General features: G+C 40.7%; 1 protein-coding gene across 4 annotated transcripts in view; it reads right to left on the bottom strand.

Annotated features, from left to right (window-relative positions):
* The window catches only part of sbf1 (SET binding factor 1), a 138,444-nt gene extending 119,594 nt beyond the window's left edge, over positions 1 to 18,850 (bottom strand). The window contains exon 1 of one of the 4 annotated variants that reach the window (XM_033039923.1): positions 18,702 to 18,849. In XM_033039923.1, the coding sequence (XP_032895814.1) occupies positions 18,702 to 18,756 (55 nt within the window). In that variant the 5' untranslated portion in view covers positions 18,757 to 18,849. Of the gene's footprint in view, positions 1 to 18,701 lie in introns of all 4 variants that reach the window. The other 3 variants (XM_033039926.1, XM_033039924.1, XM_033039925.1) reach the window with 3 other exon arrangements.
* Positions 18,851 to 18,864: the final 14 nt, after the last annotated feature.

An 18,864-nucleotide genomic window follows, 5' to 3' on the forward strand; every position in this document is an offset into this window, starting at 1 on the left:
AGTCCATAGCTCCCTGAAAGCTGCAACACATGAAGATAAATTGGTCAAAGTATTGCATTTTAAGGGTCAGCAAGTCATGTTGCACATTTATAAAGTTTTGAATTGGAAATACATTCATTGTTTTCCTTATCTAACTCGTGTAGGTATGTTTACCAAATGGGATGATTTTTATGTATTTTCTGACATGGTCAAAATCAACATCTGTAAAAATAAGAACCTGTTCGTTACCCAGGCACGTTCTCAATTTGTCCCTACTACTGGTCTGGTAATGTAAACTGAACCTACACACTGGATTTTACGACCCAAAAGCACTTAGAAATAGCACACCAGCGGAACTATAGTGGTTCAAAATGGCAACTAGTACCTTGGGGACAAATAGTGATAAAGCAGTTAGGGGTGACCAATAATTGTTGGTCTTACCAACAAGGCTCATAACATCAACAGATCAATTAATAATACATGCCCAAACCCCAGGCTTCTCCAAGGGAAGCATAATACCGAAACCCTCAGTGAAAGAGAATTCAACAATATTTCTCACTTCACCTCCAATTTTGCCAATGGTTTATCCACCCTCTCTAATACTGTTCTATAAAGATGTGGTACATTTTGTGGAGAAGCAAGGCTTACTCTGACAAAATGGAAAGAATGAAAAATCCCATAATAATTCACACACCAGATAGCTTTAGGCTTCCACCCTGAACAAATGTTCAGTGTCTGAAAGTCTAGCTCAGCTGCTGGTGAAATTCAAATCCATCCCGCTCTGAAAATCTATTGTGGGACTGAAGGAACGTTAGTGACTCAGAGTATCTGAATGGTTACAGCATGGAAGCCATTTGGCACATTGAGTCTACCATAATTCTATGCAAGAACAAACTGCCTCGTCTTCACACTCTCCTTTCAACTCTGCATATTTTCCCCCTCTCCCCAATTTAGTCATTTTTTTTTCTGATGAGTCTTATGTTCTTTTGATGCTATTCCTTACAATCCCGTGGAATATGGTTACGTAGAGTGATTCTGTATTTTCTGACATACGGACAAAATCAACTTAAGGGTGTTTGCAAAAACAGAATGTATTTGTTACCCTTGAGAGCCTGTATACCAGCACCTTTTTGAATGCTATACCTAAATCTGCTTCTGTTATTGTCCCTAATGATGTACACTCTATCCAGTCACTGTGCAAAACAGTTTTCCTTGTGTTATTTTGCCACTCCCTTCATTCCCTGTCCCCTGGCTTTGGACCCTTCTGTCGTTTGGGACAGTTTATTTTCCTTTCTACTTATTTAGTCTTCAATATTTTAACTAACTTTATCAGATCTCCCAGCAATCTCCTCTGTTCCTAGGAGAATCACCTCAGTTTATCAGATCTATTCACATAGTGGAAGGCTCTTATCCTGGAACTACTTTCTGTACCTTCTCCAAAACCATCACATCTTTCTTAAGGTAGACAAAAATGCTGGAGAAACTCAGCTGGTGAGGCAGCATCTATGGAGCGAAGGAAATGGGCAACGTTTCGGGTTGGAACCCTTCTTCAGACCGCTGCCTCACCCGCTGAGTTTCTCCAGCATTTTTGTCTATCTTCGATTTTCCAGCATCTGCAGTTCCTTCTTAAACACATCTTTCTTAAGGTATGGCACCCAGAATTGGACACTATATACCAAGAAGCTGAAGATTCATCTTCCTTGCCTCAGTGAGGACAATCATGTTCTCATGTTTTCTCTCTAATCCAGCCTTATACTAAGCCTGCTGATTTTTAAAAATGGCTAACATATTATTATAACTGACTTGTATTTATATGATCTTTAACCTAGCAAAATATCTAAAATACTCCACAGCTGCATTAATAACATTTTAATGAAACTACTTCACAAGCAGAGATACCCAGATAAATAAGCAGAAAGCTTTTCTAAGCCTTTTAAAAGGGAGTAGGAGAAGCTTGGGAACAAATTTCAAAGTTTATGGCTGAGATAGGTGAAGGCATGACTGTCAGAGTGGAGATGTGGAAATGGGGATGCACTAAACCTAAATCTGGAAGAATACAGACCCACAGGTTCAGGTTTACAGATATTAAGTGTAATTTATTTATATTTTCTACAGAATAAAACAAGAACATTTAGCTTTACTACTTTACACAAGCCTCCTCCTTTTGCTCTCATTTTTTGTCGTCAGTGATGGCAGCCTTGCCAACAGTCTGTCTGTCTTTTTTGTTATTTTTAGTGTTTTAAAAGTATGTGTTAATGTTCTCTGGTTTGTTTTATGTGGGGGGGGGGGGAACTTTTTTCAATCTCTTACCTTGCCAGAGATGCGATTTTATTTCTGGATTGTATCTCCGGTCGCTCTGTGGCCTAACATCATGGAGCTGGCGGCCTAGCTCGAGACTGACTTTGAGCCAAAACCGCGGAGCCGTGGACTTACCATCGGAGCCTGCAATCCCTTGACTGGGATCGATGCTCGAACCTGCGGATTTCATCAAGGAGCTCGCAGTCCCGGGTAAAGATGGATGTCGGGAAGCTCCAAAGTCGTAGGAGGTTCGACTCTGATCGCTCGGCGCAGGGGAGCTGAGATCCCACCGATGCAGGAGCTTGATCGCCACGACGCGGAGGGCTCCACCGCCGGTTGCGGGTGCCAAGATCGCCCCGACAATGAACGGTTCGGAACAAAAAAGGGAAGAAGCTTGAATTTATTTTGCCTCCCATCACAGTGAGGAATGTGGAGGAGTCACTGGTGGATGTTCATGTTAAAAATTTATTTGGGTGTCTTGTTGGTCTTTATTAGTATGACTTTGGCAAATCAAATTCCTCGTATGTTGCAAAACATACTTGGCTAATAAAATACTATTATGATTAGGATGATTTAATCCCATCTAAACTATGTAATGGCAAGTTATATAATGATTTTTCTTCAACTTCCTATTTTATTTATATTGTAATAAGCTTATTTTATGGTGTAAAGTGGAATCACTTTATGCTTTAGCACGATCCCAAAAAACCTCTCATCAGAACCCCTCTTGCTTTTTATTTATAAGTGTTGAGAAGGCCAGCCTGTACAATCATGCTAAAATTATGGCATTATCCCAGCAGTCCATTTAGCATCCTGTTTTCATTATAATATAGGAACGGAGAGTGCACATGGGATTAAAGGCACAGCTTTACAGATTTTGTATGTTTAACTTAATTTTATTATTTTTCTTTGCTGCATACGAGAACCCCAGTGCTTTGCATGCTTTCCATAACATCTTCATCTGCGGGAAAACTATCTCAAGATCTATTTGATTTTCTACCGCATTTCCAAGGAGTGAAGAAATATGTGGAGGTGGAAGGGCCTTGCATATCATCACAAGGCCCTTCCACCTCCACATATTTCCTCATGACATATAGTTGGAAGTTCATCTGACATAAAAGTTAAAACACCTTTGCTGGATCTTAAACATTTGACAAAGGCTAATGTTCCTTCATGTATCATTTTAGGATGAAGTCAGCAGCTAAGATATAAAATTATTGCCTGAGCATTCCGACTTTTTTTTTAGGATAAACTGAGATGGTCATTAACATAAAAGATTCTGTCATTCAGTACATTTCTTTCCCTCTTCCCAATAGCTCCACTTCTTTGTCATACTTTAATCCCCTGTTACTAACAGCACGGCTGCTGTATAAATATTTGTTTGGATTGTCTCACTTCAGTCCATAGTAAGCATGAGTATAAGCATTGTAAGCATGTATAAGCATAGGTAATTTCTTGAAGCATTTTCAACACATTGGCCCACTCATTATAGGATAGCTGATCTAAAACACAAACTCTAAAGGACACCAGTCCTCAGTTCAAACCATGTAGCCCTCTATATCCTCACAAAGGGGCTAATATTCCTTCATGTGTCATTTTAAGATAGATTTTTTTCTTGTCAAATTTCTGTTGAAATAGAGCTTTGCCCAGACACTCATTACATAGGGCACAATGAATCCTTCAAGACGCATGCCCCAGGAAATAAACCTTGAAATCTTTGTGGTATTAAACATATGCTTCCAATATTGCTCTATATTTGTGACACACCCAGTTTTATTATGCTGAAAGACAATCTTGATCACTATGGTAATAATAGGCACACCCACGGAAAATCCTGTATAACAAGGGAGGTACTAATTGCTGAAGTTTAAACTCTCAACCTCGTGAAATTTAATCATATGAAAATATGCCATGGAGCTTTTTCAGGGAGCATTACTTTCCCTTGAAATCCATGAAATATCAGAACAGACTCAATAGACGTACACCTGTAAAAAAGCATGTAAAAGAACTCTGATGCACACAAACAAGTGATCAGATCCAAGGTCTGCAATCCTGCCACTTACAGTTTAGTTTATTGTCACGCGTACCGAAGTACAGTGAAATGCTTTTGTAGCTTGCTAACCAGTCAGCAGAAAGGCAATACGTGATTACAATCGATCCATTTACAATGTATAGATACATGATAAGGGAATCGCAAACTGTGTAAACCAAACTTCTAAATCACAAACTGTGATAAACAATTCCATTGCTAATGCGAGGCAATAATAGCATGAATCTCCATATTCAGCTATGAGCAGAGCACAAATGCTGAAGGCAGAAGCATTAGCAAAGGTGTTTACCCTGAAGTACCATGTGGATGATCATTCCTGCCTTCCTTCCCAGAAATCAATGGCATGCAGAGCCAAGCTAATCCAGTAAAACAAGTATCTATAAACAATGGAGAAAATTGCCCAGGCAAGCCCTGTTCACAGAGTAGGAGACATCCAATCCAGCTATTTACCATTCAGTCAATCCAGTCTCAAGTGTTGGAAGGCATCATTGAAATGTTATTGGACTGCACCCACTCATCAATAATCTACTCAATGATGCCAGTTTGATTTTTCTAGAACCACTCTGCTCTTCATCATAGACTTGGTATAAAAAAACATAGGCAAAGGAGTTGAATTCCACATGTAATTAAGGCTGAAAACACAAGGTTATAAATACAGAAATAATATAGATTAGAAATAATCTAGAAACAATCTAGAAACAGGAAAAGGGAAATTATCCAGGTGCTAAACAATTTTGTGACAATGAGGGATCCCATTTCCAGTATTGCAGGAACAACAATATCCAGTGTGTAGGAAGTAACTATAGATGCTGGTTTATACCAAAGATAGACACAAAATGCTGGAGTAACTCAGCGGGTCAGGCAGCATCACTGGAGAAAAGGAATAGGTGACGTCTCGGGTCGGAACCCTTTTGCAGACCAGTGACAATTCCATCAAGTACATCCAGGAGTGATTATTGGTATATGTCATAGTGTTCACCTAAGCATCCTTATTATAAGCCATAACTCACAATTGACTATGTGCGGCCTTTTTTTAAAGAAGAGATGCTTCTACCTGGAACTGAATGACCAGAATAGTAGATAGAATATAGAAAAGCAACAGTACAAGAACAGGCTCTTCGGTCACAATGTCTGTGCCGAACACAATGCTAAATTAAACTAATCACCTTGGCCTGTACATGATCCATACCCCTCCATTCCCTGTATATCCATGTGCCAATCTAAAAGCCTCTTAAATACTTCTAATCCTGGCAGTTCATTCCAGGCACCCAGAATTTTCTATGTAAAAAACTTGACTCGCACATAAACTTTTCTCCTCTCACTTTAAACCTATGTCCAGTGCTGTCAAACAAATTCAGTGTGATCGCATCACCTCTATTCAACATTTGTACCAACTATAATCTACCATTCAATGGAGAATTTCAGTTTCTCAACTATACAAATAATCTCAGAACAATTGTAGAAACATTTAAGGACAGAGAGAATCTTGAATAAGATCATTATCCGAGCAAGCATTGTAAACATATTCTAGCAACATTTTAATTTTGGCATTCAAAACCAATATGTGCAGGAGATGATTTACAACTTTGAAGAGCAATTTAACATACACTACATTCCTGTAAAATGCACAGGATATGAACCATGGATATGAACCAGAACAAATACATTTTTACTCACTTCATTTTGCAGGCACATTAGACCCGACACCAACAAAAGGAAAATCAGTTATTCTAAGTAAACTAGACCATGATGGTGCAGAAAACAAATACAAACATGATTAATCAATCAATCAATCAGATTTATTCATCAATTACACAATAAAGTGCAGTGAAATGAACTTGCCAGCAGCAGTACAATAAAAAATAACACAAACATCCACCACAACATTCTTCACTGTGGTGGAATACACAAGGTATAGTCAATCCTCCTCCATTTTCGCCCATGGTCGGGGCCATAACCCATCCGAATCGGTGCTTCCCTACCGGAGACCGCGGCTTCAGGATGACATAGGCCGCAGGCCGGCGGTCGGAGCTCTTCTCCAGGGACTCCCGGCGAGGGATCCCGCTCCAGATGGTAAGTAAGTCCCCGCCGCAGCTAGAATCTCCGCAGACCGCGGCTTCAAGGTGTTGTGGGTCAGCGGGTCGGAGTTCTTTTTCTCCGGGGGTCCCCAACGAGGGATCCCAGGCTCCGGATACCGCACCCGCGGCTAGAAGCTCCGCAGTCCGCAGCTTCAAGGTGTCGTAGGCAGCGGTCCGGCGGGTCGGAGCTCTTCTTCTCCGGAGGTCCCAACGATGGATTCCAGGCTCCGGACGCCGCGCCCGCGGCTAGGAGCTCCGCAGACCGGGGCTTCAGACTGAACAGTCCGCGGGGCCAGCGATCGGAAAAAGTCCACGCTGCGCCCGCTGCTGAAGCTCCGGGCCCAACTCCGGGAAAGGCCGAACCAATCCTTGGTGTTAGGCCGCGAGGGAGGAGACATGGAAAAAGTCACCTCTCCATGGAGGAGGCGACCGAAAGCGGTTTCCCCCTTACCCACCCACACCACCCCCCACACAAGACACACCGAGAGACATTAAAACGCACATTTAGACATACTAAAAAATAACTAAAAATTATTAACACGCTGCTGGCAGAGCAGCCGTCTCGCAGCGCCCCCACCATTAAGGGGCACATTACAAAAAACACCAACTAAGTACCAAAGCCAAGATTAATACATAAAATACCACTCTTCAAACTCGCACAAATTTTCAAGTGGGAAGAATACCCATCTATCGTACAGGTAGACACAAAATGCTGGAGTAACCTGGAAGTCCACATTGAGCAAAAAAACTAGTTACACAAACACTGTGACTATAAGATAGATTAGAGGCCAAATATCCCCTTGTAAGCAACTCAAGTCCTGACATCGCAAAGTCTTTCCCCCATCTTTAAGCTACTTCGTAGGTGTAGTCAACGATTCAGAGATGTAGTCAACGTCATAGAGGTGTAGTCAACGACTTTGTTGAGTGGTGAGGGCTGAATCACCTGCAGCTCAACACCGACAAGACTTTAGGGGGAGAGGAACACCCCTGTCCCCATCAATGGTGTAGACGTGCAGTTTACCAGGGAGTACAAATACCTTGGAGTGTACCTGGACAGTAAACTGGATTAGTCCAGGAACGCCAAGACACTGTACAAGAATGGGACAGAGCCGGCTGTATTTTTGAGAAGGCTCCGTTCCTTCAACGTCTGCAGTAGGATGATGCAGATGTTCTACCAATCGGTGGGAGCCAGTGCCATCTTTTTCGCTACCATGTGCTGAGGCAACAGGGCGAAGGCTGCGGATGGCTCCGTCTTGGGGCAGAGTTGGATTCATGGGAGATGGTCTTGGAGGAGAGGGTGCTCCTCAAATTGCGGAGAAACTCCTCATCCTGGACGAAACAGCTCATCCCCTCCATGACACATTGGTTCAACCTGAGGAGTACCTACAGCAACAGACTGGTTCTCCCAAGCCTTTCCAGTCGTCACTTTAATTTCACGTTTCATGTATTTTGTGTTTCGATGACTGTTGGCAGATCAATTTCCCTCCTGGGATAAATAAAATTCTATCGTATCGTATATCGAATATTTTGCATCTACTCAACAATGCGGAGATTGCCTAGATGTATCTGTTCACAAAAAGCAAGATAAATCCAACAAATTAATAGCTAAGTCCACTCACAATTGTAGAGTCAGGGTCATGGATCAAAAGTGATGAAAGTTTTCATTCATTCATTCATTCATTCATTCATTCATTCATTCATTCATTCATTCATTCAGTACCAAATACTTGCGCACCAATGGCCAATTCGGCCTTTGCCAGGCAATCAGCCCCAAGCCTCATTATTGCCTTGGTCCAACCTACACCAAAAATATGAATTCCAGAGGCAGGGTGAAAGTTATAGCTCTTGCCACTAAGGCAGCATTTGACACTGTGTGGTAACACTGTTAAACTGAAGTCAATGTGATAAGGAGAAACACCCCAATAATTGGAATCATACACCACAAATGGGAAAAGAGGTGTCAGAAGTCGATCATTTTAGTCCATGTACATTACTGCAGGAGTTCCTCAGAGCAATGACTGAAGTCCACTCATCTTCAATGCTTCATCAATAACCTTCTTTCCATCATGTCAGAAGTAGGATTTGCACTGATGATCGTTCAATGTTTAATTCCATTTGGAATTCCTCAGAACATGAAGTAGCCCATGCTTTTCAGCACATACATATTTAGGCATGTGCTGAAAAGTGGCAAGTAACATCAGCACTACTCAAGTGTCAAGTGGTAACCATCTCCAACAAGTCTAACCATTTTCACTCAACATTGAATAACATTATCACTGCCAAGTCACCCATCATCAACATCCTGGGGTTTAGTCACCCTCAACCAAGATCTCAACTAGGCCAATCACATAAGGGTTGTGGTTAAAATAAAACAAGTGAGAGGCTGGGTATCTTGTAACAAATTACTCTCCAAAGACACCCAAAAGCTATTCCACTATTTATGTCATGTAAGAGGCGATGGATAATTCTCTACATGCCTGGATGAGTGCACCACCAACAACTCTCAAGATGCTTCACACCATCCAGGACAAAGCAGTCCATTAAACTGGCACTCTCGCAACTCCTCTAAATGTCTATTCCTTCCATCACCAGTGCACTGTGGCTACAATTTACCATAAAGAAAATGCAATCCAGTTACTTACCTAATAGCACTTTCAAAACATTCCAATTGTTGGAATTACATACCACCCATTGTCAGAAGTCAATCATTTTGCCCCATGTACATTGCCATAAAAGTTTCACAGGTCAGTATACGAGGTCTAAATATCTTCAAATGCTTCAATAGCTATCCTTCCATTGTCAAAGACAAATCCTGCAAATTCTATCACCAAAAAAAGAGACAAGGGCATGTGAGCATTATCAGGTTCCCCTCTAACTCACATACCAAACAATGACACAAAGTGCTGGAGTAACCCAGCAGGTCAGGTAGCATCTTTGAAGAACATGGATAGGTGACTTCTCGGGTCGGGGCCCTTCTTCAAAGTCTTCAGACTCGAAATGTCACCTATCCATCTTCTCTGGAGATTCTGCGCGACCTGCTGCATTACTCCAACACTTTGTCTTTATTTTTGTAAACCAGCATCTGCAGTTTCTTGATTCTCCAGGTCACACAACACCCTGATTTGGAAATATCAAGCCTTGATTGTGATTGTGTCTATCCCCATCATACTCCTTGCCCAACAACAATGTGTAAATAGTTACACCAGAAATTCTGTAGTCCATTACTGTCTAAATCCTTGAGATTCCTCCCCTACAACACAGAGGGAGTGTTATCGCCAGAATGTCTGATGCAATTAAAGAGAGCAACTCATCACCACCTTCAAGGGCAATTGGGATGGACAATATTGCGGATTATCTAACATTCCAGTCATTACATCACCAGTCTCAGAGAGATCCATCCTGGCACAAAAACATTATCTTGAAAGAAACATTTCAGCAATCTAGTAACTCCTGCATAAAGGTCTCTTTGCAGTGAATTTAATGTAGTGAAGCCTTCTTGTTTAAACTTTGATAATCACTCACTAACTTCCATCAGTTAATAATGTCATTTTACCCTGTATGTGGCCAATTCCTGGAATGGTCAAAAATTACATTTTAATGCTATGTTAAACAGCCAGAATAGAAAATCTGCCAGTTCAGAAGGCATAGCATGCTGATGTTCAGTACAAACATTTAACTTTACTTACAAACCATATAAATGGACAATACTAAAATCATCAAGGATACTGAATAAAATCCACAATGTTTTAAATCAGTGACATTTCACCTTTTCCACTACTTACATGCCTTAGACGCTCTGAGCGTGGTGAAAGTCTGAAGGCAACAAGGCAGATAGACTACCCAAAAATAAAGAAAACAGGTGATATAACCATTTTAAAACTTTGGTTTGGTTTCCACAAATATAAAACTTTGGGGAAGTCAAGACTAAATCAGAATAAATTGATGCAGAGACCACATTAATTAATGTTTGGAATTGCTACTGTTTTTAGTAACTTGGACTCAGTAAACCATTGCCAATTGCCAATGATGCTAAATTAGCCAGTGCAGTGAAACTGGAGGCAGCGCAAAAAATACAGTATGAGATCATAACTTCTTATAGGCAAACCAGTACTGGATGCTGGAACAAAGTTGAGAAGAAAGGTTTAATAAAACCAAAGTATTCAAATGTTCAGCAGGTCAGGCAGTTAGTGTAGAGAGAGGAAGAGTTCATGAGAACTGACGAGATTACCAAACTTCTGTCAGGTGAGATTCTGTTCCAATACTCCATTTCCCAGGACCTTCCATGTATTAATCAGATATGTAGTCACTTATCACAGATTCACTCAATCATGTAAGATTTCACTAGGAGAGTGATAGGCCAAATATACATCTCCAAACATAGTTCAAATACACCAGCTATGACAACAAAATTTAAAGTGGATTGTATACATTGAACCAATTAACACTAGATCCAGGCTTTAACTTAAACAGCCTAAACAAAATGTACTGAACTTTGAAATTCAAAGAATTGCAGGTGCTGCAAATCTGAAATATAAACGGAAAATATTGGAATCACTCAACAGGTCCGCCACATTCTGTGGATGGCGAAACAGAGTTAACATTTCAAGAGTCAAGTCAAGGGGGTTTAATTGTCATATTTACTGGTTCTTACTCAGCTCAAAGATGTAACGTTTCCAGCATCTGTTCATGAATCAATACAGCAGCACAAAATGGAATACGGTTGTGAAGATTGTTGAAGGAAGCAACGATATCAGCGATAAAAATCCAAGACATAGATTTTAATTATGATACAAGAAAGCAGAAACACTGAAAATAAACAAGCTAACACTTGCCAGATATTCAATGCCTCATTACTAATGAATCTGACATTTGACAGATTCTACAAAGGGTGACTTAATTTTTCTTCAGAACTACAAATTAGCAGTCTTGCACAGAACATTTTCTTGTATATAAATCTCAGTCATCATTTCTGGACCTGCTTTTGTCTCGAAAAATAGTTCCAGTTATCACCAAGTAATTTTTTCAACATCCCATGCAGAACATCAAACCTATACTGACATTCCACTATACTATGGCTGATCCACATTACAACGTCTTCTCCCACTTGCTTCTATAATCCTGAATACTAATGCACAACATCATTCAATCTCAGCTTTAACACTTCTAAATTTACCACTACTTTTAATATTGTTTCATAATTCCATAACCGTTTGTGGACATCATAATTCAAACGTTCTCATGGCATCCCCTTATTCAGGCCAGAGGAAATACTTTCACTTCATGTAACTTACCAACTCTTTTTACCACCTTGCGTATGATCAAATCATCCCAATCTGGTAAATGCAAGTTTATTTTATGCAACTTGGGCTTGATCTATTTTAACTTGATCTATTTTAACAATGGGAACTCTGGCAAATCTGCATGATACTCCTCCAGGGTCAGTGTATCAACTCTGAACACACTGCCCCATATGGGTGACTAACTTCCAATCTTTACAAATGGGCCACAGCTTTTAGTGATGTGTACGCAAAGACACTTACACCTTCAGCTGCAAGTACAAGCTCTCCATACTTGAAAATCAACTTCATCCAAAGAAATTATCAACAATCTGTAAAGCTATAAAATGAGTCAGAAAGGATACATTCCTCTAAAAAGGTATCATCTACAAAGAGATTGTGATGAAAGCCACTTCAATAGAGTTCTTCCTCCTGATAGGATGCTTTGAACATTATCTTATTACAAATAAAACCCTATTTTATCACATAAACAAACACAAAACCTCAAACAACTTAGTCCGGCAACTGGCATTGAAATCATCCAAAGGATACTCATACCATTACTGTCAAGATGACTGGTGGACCAATCACTGCTTAGTACATTCATATCTCCATCAGCACCAAGGTTATTTTGATGGGGATTACAAGGGCATCCTGAAGCTAGTTTACTGCAAATATAATGAAGTCTTGTCATGAAAGTTGTACCATGCTTTCAGGGAAACAAAACTTCACATGCACTTGAAGGCTGAGGTTCATTAGAAAAACCATGACCTAAAAAAAGTTTGTGGGCGGAAAGAGCGCAGAGATTCAGAAACTCAATAAAAAAAGGCAATCGCGCATTCTTTTGTAGTGTCAGGCTGTGTTTGTGTTGCCCAGAGTTGTGAATTTGTGGAATTCTCTGCCACAGAAGGCAGTAGAGGCCAATTCACTGGGAGAATTAAAAAAAAGTTAGATAGAGCTCTAGGGGCTAGCGGAATCAAGGGATATGGGGAGAAGGCAGGCACGGGTAACTGATTGTGGATGATCAGCCATGATCACAATGAATGGCGGTGCAGGCTCGAAGGGCCAAATGGCCTCCTCCTGCACCTATTTTCTATGTTTCTATAACCCAAATACCCAAGTAACCAGCCCACTGGCAATCTACCACAGAGGAAAGAATAACAGAAACAGCAACCACTGAAAGGAGTATTTTCAATATCACCTCAACCATGCCACAGCAAACCATCTGGTACAGCCTTGTTGCCACACTGATAAAGTCAATATTGCCAAATATCAATTCAAAAACGACACAACCTCCAAAACAGACAACATTCCTGCTGTAATACTAAAGCTTGAAGAGCTTTAGCAACACAAACATAGCCTGATTTCCCACCTATAGGAAGAGAACAACTTGCCACGGGATTGGAAATTCAGTCGGTGATCATTTTCATGAAGAGTTATATCTGGCTGCAACAACTACAGAGGGGCCTCCTTGTTGCCAGCCACAGGGAAAGATTTTGCAAGGTTATTCCACAAATAGCTCCTTCCAATGTCCATACCCTCAAGTTGCAGTATGGATCCCATCCATCAAGAGACGATGATTCTACTTCACGAATAATCCAGCGATATGCATCAACTACTTTGCATTACCTTATTTTGACCTCGGAAAAGATCTCAACTCAGTTAAACAAGATGGACTTTGGAGCATCCTTCTCAGTTTGTTGCCTTCGGAAATTTATCAACATCCTGTCTGCAACAGACCAATGCTAGCAACAAATCCATACCAGACTCAATCTGAGGACAGATTGGTGTCAAGCAAGGTTGCGACATGGCTCAACACCACATCTCCCACAAGATTCCTCTTGGCGTGCAGCAGCTCTACAGAACAAATGGGAAATTGCTCAACCTATGCGCTTTCTACTCCAGGGCCAAGGTCATCCCAATCATAGTCACTGAGCTAAGATAAAGAGAAAACACAATAAATAGTAAGGCCCTGGAGTGTCGTAGAATTGAGAGACCTAGGAGCAAAGTACACAGTTCCCTGAAAGTGATTCAGGTCGACAGTGTTGAAGGTGGCGATTGGCACATTTGCTTTTATTAATAGGCCCCCATTCTTAGTCACGTGTGTGACCAAAAAAGTGAAAAATTGTGGAATACTCATCTAATTCTGAAAGCATTACAGGTATATTGTTTTGTACTGTAAATATGATTCATATATTTTTCAATGTTTATCAAGTGAAATATTTATTTTATGCTGACAATATTTGTTTAGGGTCAGAGGTCAAATATGACTGGTCACGTGTGTGGCCACATAGGGAAGCATTTTTTTCATAACTCAGTTTTATCTTACAAACGCTTGTGAATTTTAAAAAGCTAGAATATTCATATCTTTAGCAGACATGCATTAAATTTCTGTAGGTAAGAAAATAGCAATGAATAAGATTAATCTCTTACGATAATTTTTTAATGTATTGCTTTATGTGATGCCATTTGGTAATGTGTGTGACATTTTGGTTCACTTTCCAAAGAATGGCCCATTAATGGTATTGAGTATGGGAGGTGGGACATCACACTACAGCTGTACAATATGTTGGTGGGATTACATTTGGAGTATTGCGTGCAGCTTCGGTCACCCTGCTACAGGAAAGATGTAATTAAACTGGAAAGAGTGCAGAAAAAAAATGTTACTCGGACTCAAAGGTTTGGATATAAGGAATGAGAGGATGGACCTTTTTCCCTGGAGTTTAGGAGGCTGAGCAGTGACATTAGAAGTGTACAAAATCATAAGAGGCGCAGATAAGGTCACAGTCTTTATTCCAAGGTAGAACAGTCCAGAATTAAAGAGCATAGGTTTAAGGCAAGAGGGTAAAGATTTGAAAGGGACCCGAAGGGGCAATTTCTTCATACCGAGTGGTGCTTTAATGGAATGAGCTGCCAAAGGAAACAAAGGAGACTGCTACAATGGTAACATTTAAAATACATTCCGACAGATTCATGGATAAGAAAACGTGAGGGGTATATGTGCCATAGCTCCGCTATAAAACAAAGTTAAAATGGATTGGTTGGGCCAAACAGTCTGTTTCTAAGCTGTATGACTCCATGACTCTCTAAGAAGATGCTTGTAGGTACACTTGCCTAACTCCAAGTCATTATTCTCCCACCTTTGCTGAAAATGGGCCATACAGTAAATATTAGTAACCACTTCAAAACTCATCTACCACTCTGCAACAATAAAGATCCGCAACTTGACCTGAAAAATGTGAACCACTTGCCATATTTTAACGAGTCACCTCTCAACTAACGATGACCTTGATAATGAAATTCACCAATTAGCTAGCTTTCAATAAACTAGCTGTTACCGCAAAATCATCCAAATCCATTGGCAAAATAACCAAGCCAATGTCAGCTTTGTCTCCCCGGCCAACACATCCCCAGCACCAAGTTTCTAATTACATTCTGTTGACTCCAACTGGCAATCTACATCGCTGGAATGCCTAATACCAGGAGCTGAATTGGGCCACAAGATTAAAAAACAACAGGTCTGACTACGGGTGCTGTCTGTACAGAGTTAGTTTGTTCTCCCTGTGATCGAGTTCTCCGGTTTCCTCCCACAATCCAAAGACGTAATATAGCTTTCTTCTTCCTGCCACCCCCCCCCCCACCCCCACATCAGTCTGAAGAAGGGTCTCGACCCGAAACGTCGCCCATTTCCTTCGCTCCATAAATGCTGCCTCACCGCTGAGTTTCTCCAGCATTTTTGTCTACCTTCCATTTTTCAGCATCTGCAGTTCCTTCTTAAACACATAGGTTTGGAGATTAATTGGCTTCTGTAAATTGGCCCTAGTGTGTAGGATAGTGCTAATGTCTGGGGTGATCACTAGATGGCGTGGACTCGGTGGACCGAACAGCCTGTTTTCACGCTGTATCTCCAAAGTAAAGTCTAAAGAAAACAAAAAACAATTCAAGCATTCTCCCCAATCTTTCTTTGAAAGGTGTAACATCCTCGTTGATTCACGGAAATTTGCAGTTCACATTTACTCAAAATGGAAAAGGAATACAGAACTGAGTACATTCATCAGGAGATCATTAAAACCATGGGAGCACAAAATGCATTGCTTGATTGTTAGCTTGTGATGAATAAGTTTAAAGTAAAATTAAATGAAAATATGGCCTCTGAAGATAATGCAAGAGAAGGAACAAATACAGCGAAAATCCAGGACAATTACAGAGAGAAATTCAGAAAACTAGAATTCTCCGCAGAAGATAAAGAAAACACAAAACTCTATCAATAGTCCAATAAGTGAGTTTAGAGAACAAAGTCCAAACCTTGCAAAGTCACTTGGATGCGAAAAAACAGTGACCTCCAAAATAAAATTTATATACACTTGAGAAATGAAAGGTGCAAGAGTGATCTTGATCACTCTTGCACGTGCAGAACTATAGTGGACCAAAGGATTTTCTATTGCACTAACATTCTGAACACAAATGGCAAATCTTCCAATAGTTACTGCCTGCAAAATTCATGAAAGACATGAACACCAGATTATTCAATAGGCAATCAAAGCAAAAACAATTACAACAAAATGAAAATAAATATCTAAGGGAGATTTAAAAGTCCTTGCAGCAAATTCACGGCCAAATATGGATGATTTCACCCCCACCCCTCCTTCTCAAAGTGCTGTGTCCAAAGATATTTCAGGCTCTTGGGAAATGTCAGCACATAACAAATTAAAAGTTCAAGAAAAAAGGACAGTCAACTACATCCCCCCCAATAATTTTACTTAAATATCATGTAAAACAATGAAACTGACCATCAGCTGTAAGTCTAAGGTACATGTGTACAAGAATAAGCCGATGAAAAAAAATAGCAGTCTGATCTGTCACTTTTTGCTGCATAACCAGTGACATTGCTTCAAAAGTACCTCATCAGCCACAAACTTGCATGGAATCCCAATTTTGAAAAAACCCAAATCTACCATCTTCATAAATTAGAAAAGCGTTCAGCCTTCCATAAGATATCTTGACATATTGCCACAAGAGAGACTGTTATTTAAATACAAAATTGTAGAGGGAAAAGACAAGAAACCAAGAAATATATTAAATGGCTGATCATTAGAAAAGCCATTCTGGAATGGTAGAAACACTACATAGTGCAGTATAGCCCAATAATGTCAATTCTGATTTAAATTAAAATCAAATACATCATTTCTGAAATAAATATAAATTAGTTACAATTATTGTTTTTTTCTTACTGATATGGGTAACTGATTTACTATAAATATTATTTTGAGGGTGCAAAAAGAAATCCAGCACTTAACTGGAGTTATGATTGAGATACACTGTGTCAGACAATCATTGCACAAAATTCATAATCTTTATTAAGTTTGGCTGAGTGGTGCCACTCTTCACTGAAATGTGGGATCAAGCCACAAATCAGTTAAAAAAAATAAAAAACAAGTTTCAGAGTATTGAAGGGCTGCTGAATTGTCAAAAATATTGTCTTTCGTGCAAGGTGTTACAAGCTTGGTTCTGCTTGTTTGATCAAGTACATCTACAAGATTCCATGGCATTCTGCCGAACAGCAGGAAAATATCAAATGAACATAAAGTGTTAACTTTCTCCTTGACTAATGACCAAGTATTTTACACATTTTGTTTTTATTTCTGTATTTGCAGACTCCACAATATGTAGTTTATCTGCAACTCTTTCCCTCGATTCCCAATATACAGTTTAAACATGGTTTCCTTCAATCTTCAATAGGGGATTGATCTCAGTATTGAGTTCTACGGCACGACTACTCATCTACGACTGCAGAATGGCTTCTCTAATAAATAGTCATTTAATATCCATGTCAGTTTCTTACTTTTTATCTCTACATTTTTGTAACCTTCTGCAACACCAGCCCTACAACTGAACACAGCAGCAGAAATTGCATTTAAACAAAGTACTTTCCAGCCCTCATATCCCATCACCTTGAGACAGAAGGCAAAATTCTAATAATCATCTTACCTCTTTCTTGTATCTGTGGGGCTGTTGCAGCTAGTGATTCATGTGCATGAACAAAAACTATCTGTGCCTTAAGTTTCTCGTGCACATGGAATGCTATTTGTTGTTCTTAAATCTTGGGCAGAACCTCAAACCTCCTCACGATAAACTCAACTGCCATCAGTTTTCCTATTCAGTCAATTCAACTTCATATCTCCATCTAGTAAACTGCTCCTCTTAGCTTCATGCCATTTGCGGACTGATATTCAACACTACTGTTAAGATGGATATAGAGAGAAACAAACACATCCGTGTAGATCAGTGGAAACACAATTTGTCACATTTCACTCATCATAGTATCAGATTTCCCCCCATTCTCTTGATATCTGCTACCAATTACTGATCCAGGTCATAGTAGGACATCCAATTCCATACTACTATATTTTGCATTCACTTTTCTCCGTGTCACCACTTCCTACCCCAAGCCTTCACATGATTATCCTCACCGTGAACAACCAACCTATCGTTCTCAGGCAGACCATGCACACCACCACCTTAGATACTCCTGTCATCGTTCCTCTCTGAAGAAGGGTTTCGACCCGAAACGTTGCCTATTTCCTTCGCTCCAAAGATGCTGCCTCACCCGCTGAGTTTCTCCAGCATTTTTGTCTATCATCATTCCTCTCTCCATCGTTTCGCCACATACTCGTCTTCTTCAATGGTCCCTATTGAATCGCTCACCCATCTCTGCAGCATTTCACCCGTGATCCCATTCAATGCCTCTCCGACCAGTAATTCTCCATGTCCAAAGCTCTCACCATCTCTCTTCACTACCACCTCAACATCACCTATCCTGCGCTAACTCCCCATTCTGTTTATCTGTCTCTGTCCCCCCCCCGCCCCAGGTCCCTCCCTCCTCCTCCCACACCCTCCGCTGGGCCTCAGGTCCCAGGGCTGCGGCATTGAGCCGGGAGGAGTAGGTGTGCGTCGCGGATGTCAGTGCAGTCAGCGGCCAAATGCTCAACATGGGCCTGAAACCGGACCTGCACGACTCACCTCGCTTGTCGTGATCGAAGCCCACCAGCACAAAGTAGTCGGCCAGCCGGGCCATGGCCGTGTCGCTGTTGCCGGGCACAGCCTGCGCTACCAGGCGTCAGCATCGTCCCGCCGCCATCCCGCTCGCACCGCGCCTGCGCGCCCTGTGCTGAGGGGCGGGATG

Source organism: Amblyraja radiata, chromosome 21 (genome assembly GCF_010909765.2).
Source record: "Amblyraja radiata isolate CabotCenter1 chromosome 21, sAmbRad1.1.pri, whole genome shotgun sequence".
Classification (NCBI taxonomy): domain Eukaryota; kingdom Metazoa; phylum Chordata; class Chondrichthyes; order Rajiformes; family Rajidae; genus Amblyraja; species Amblyraja radiata.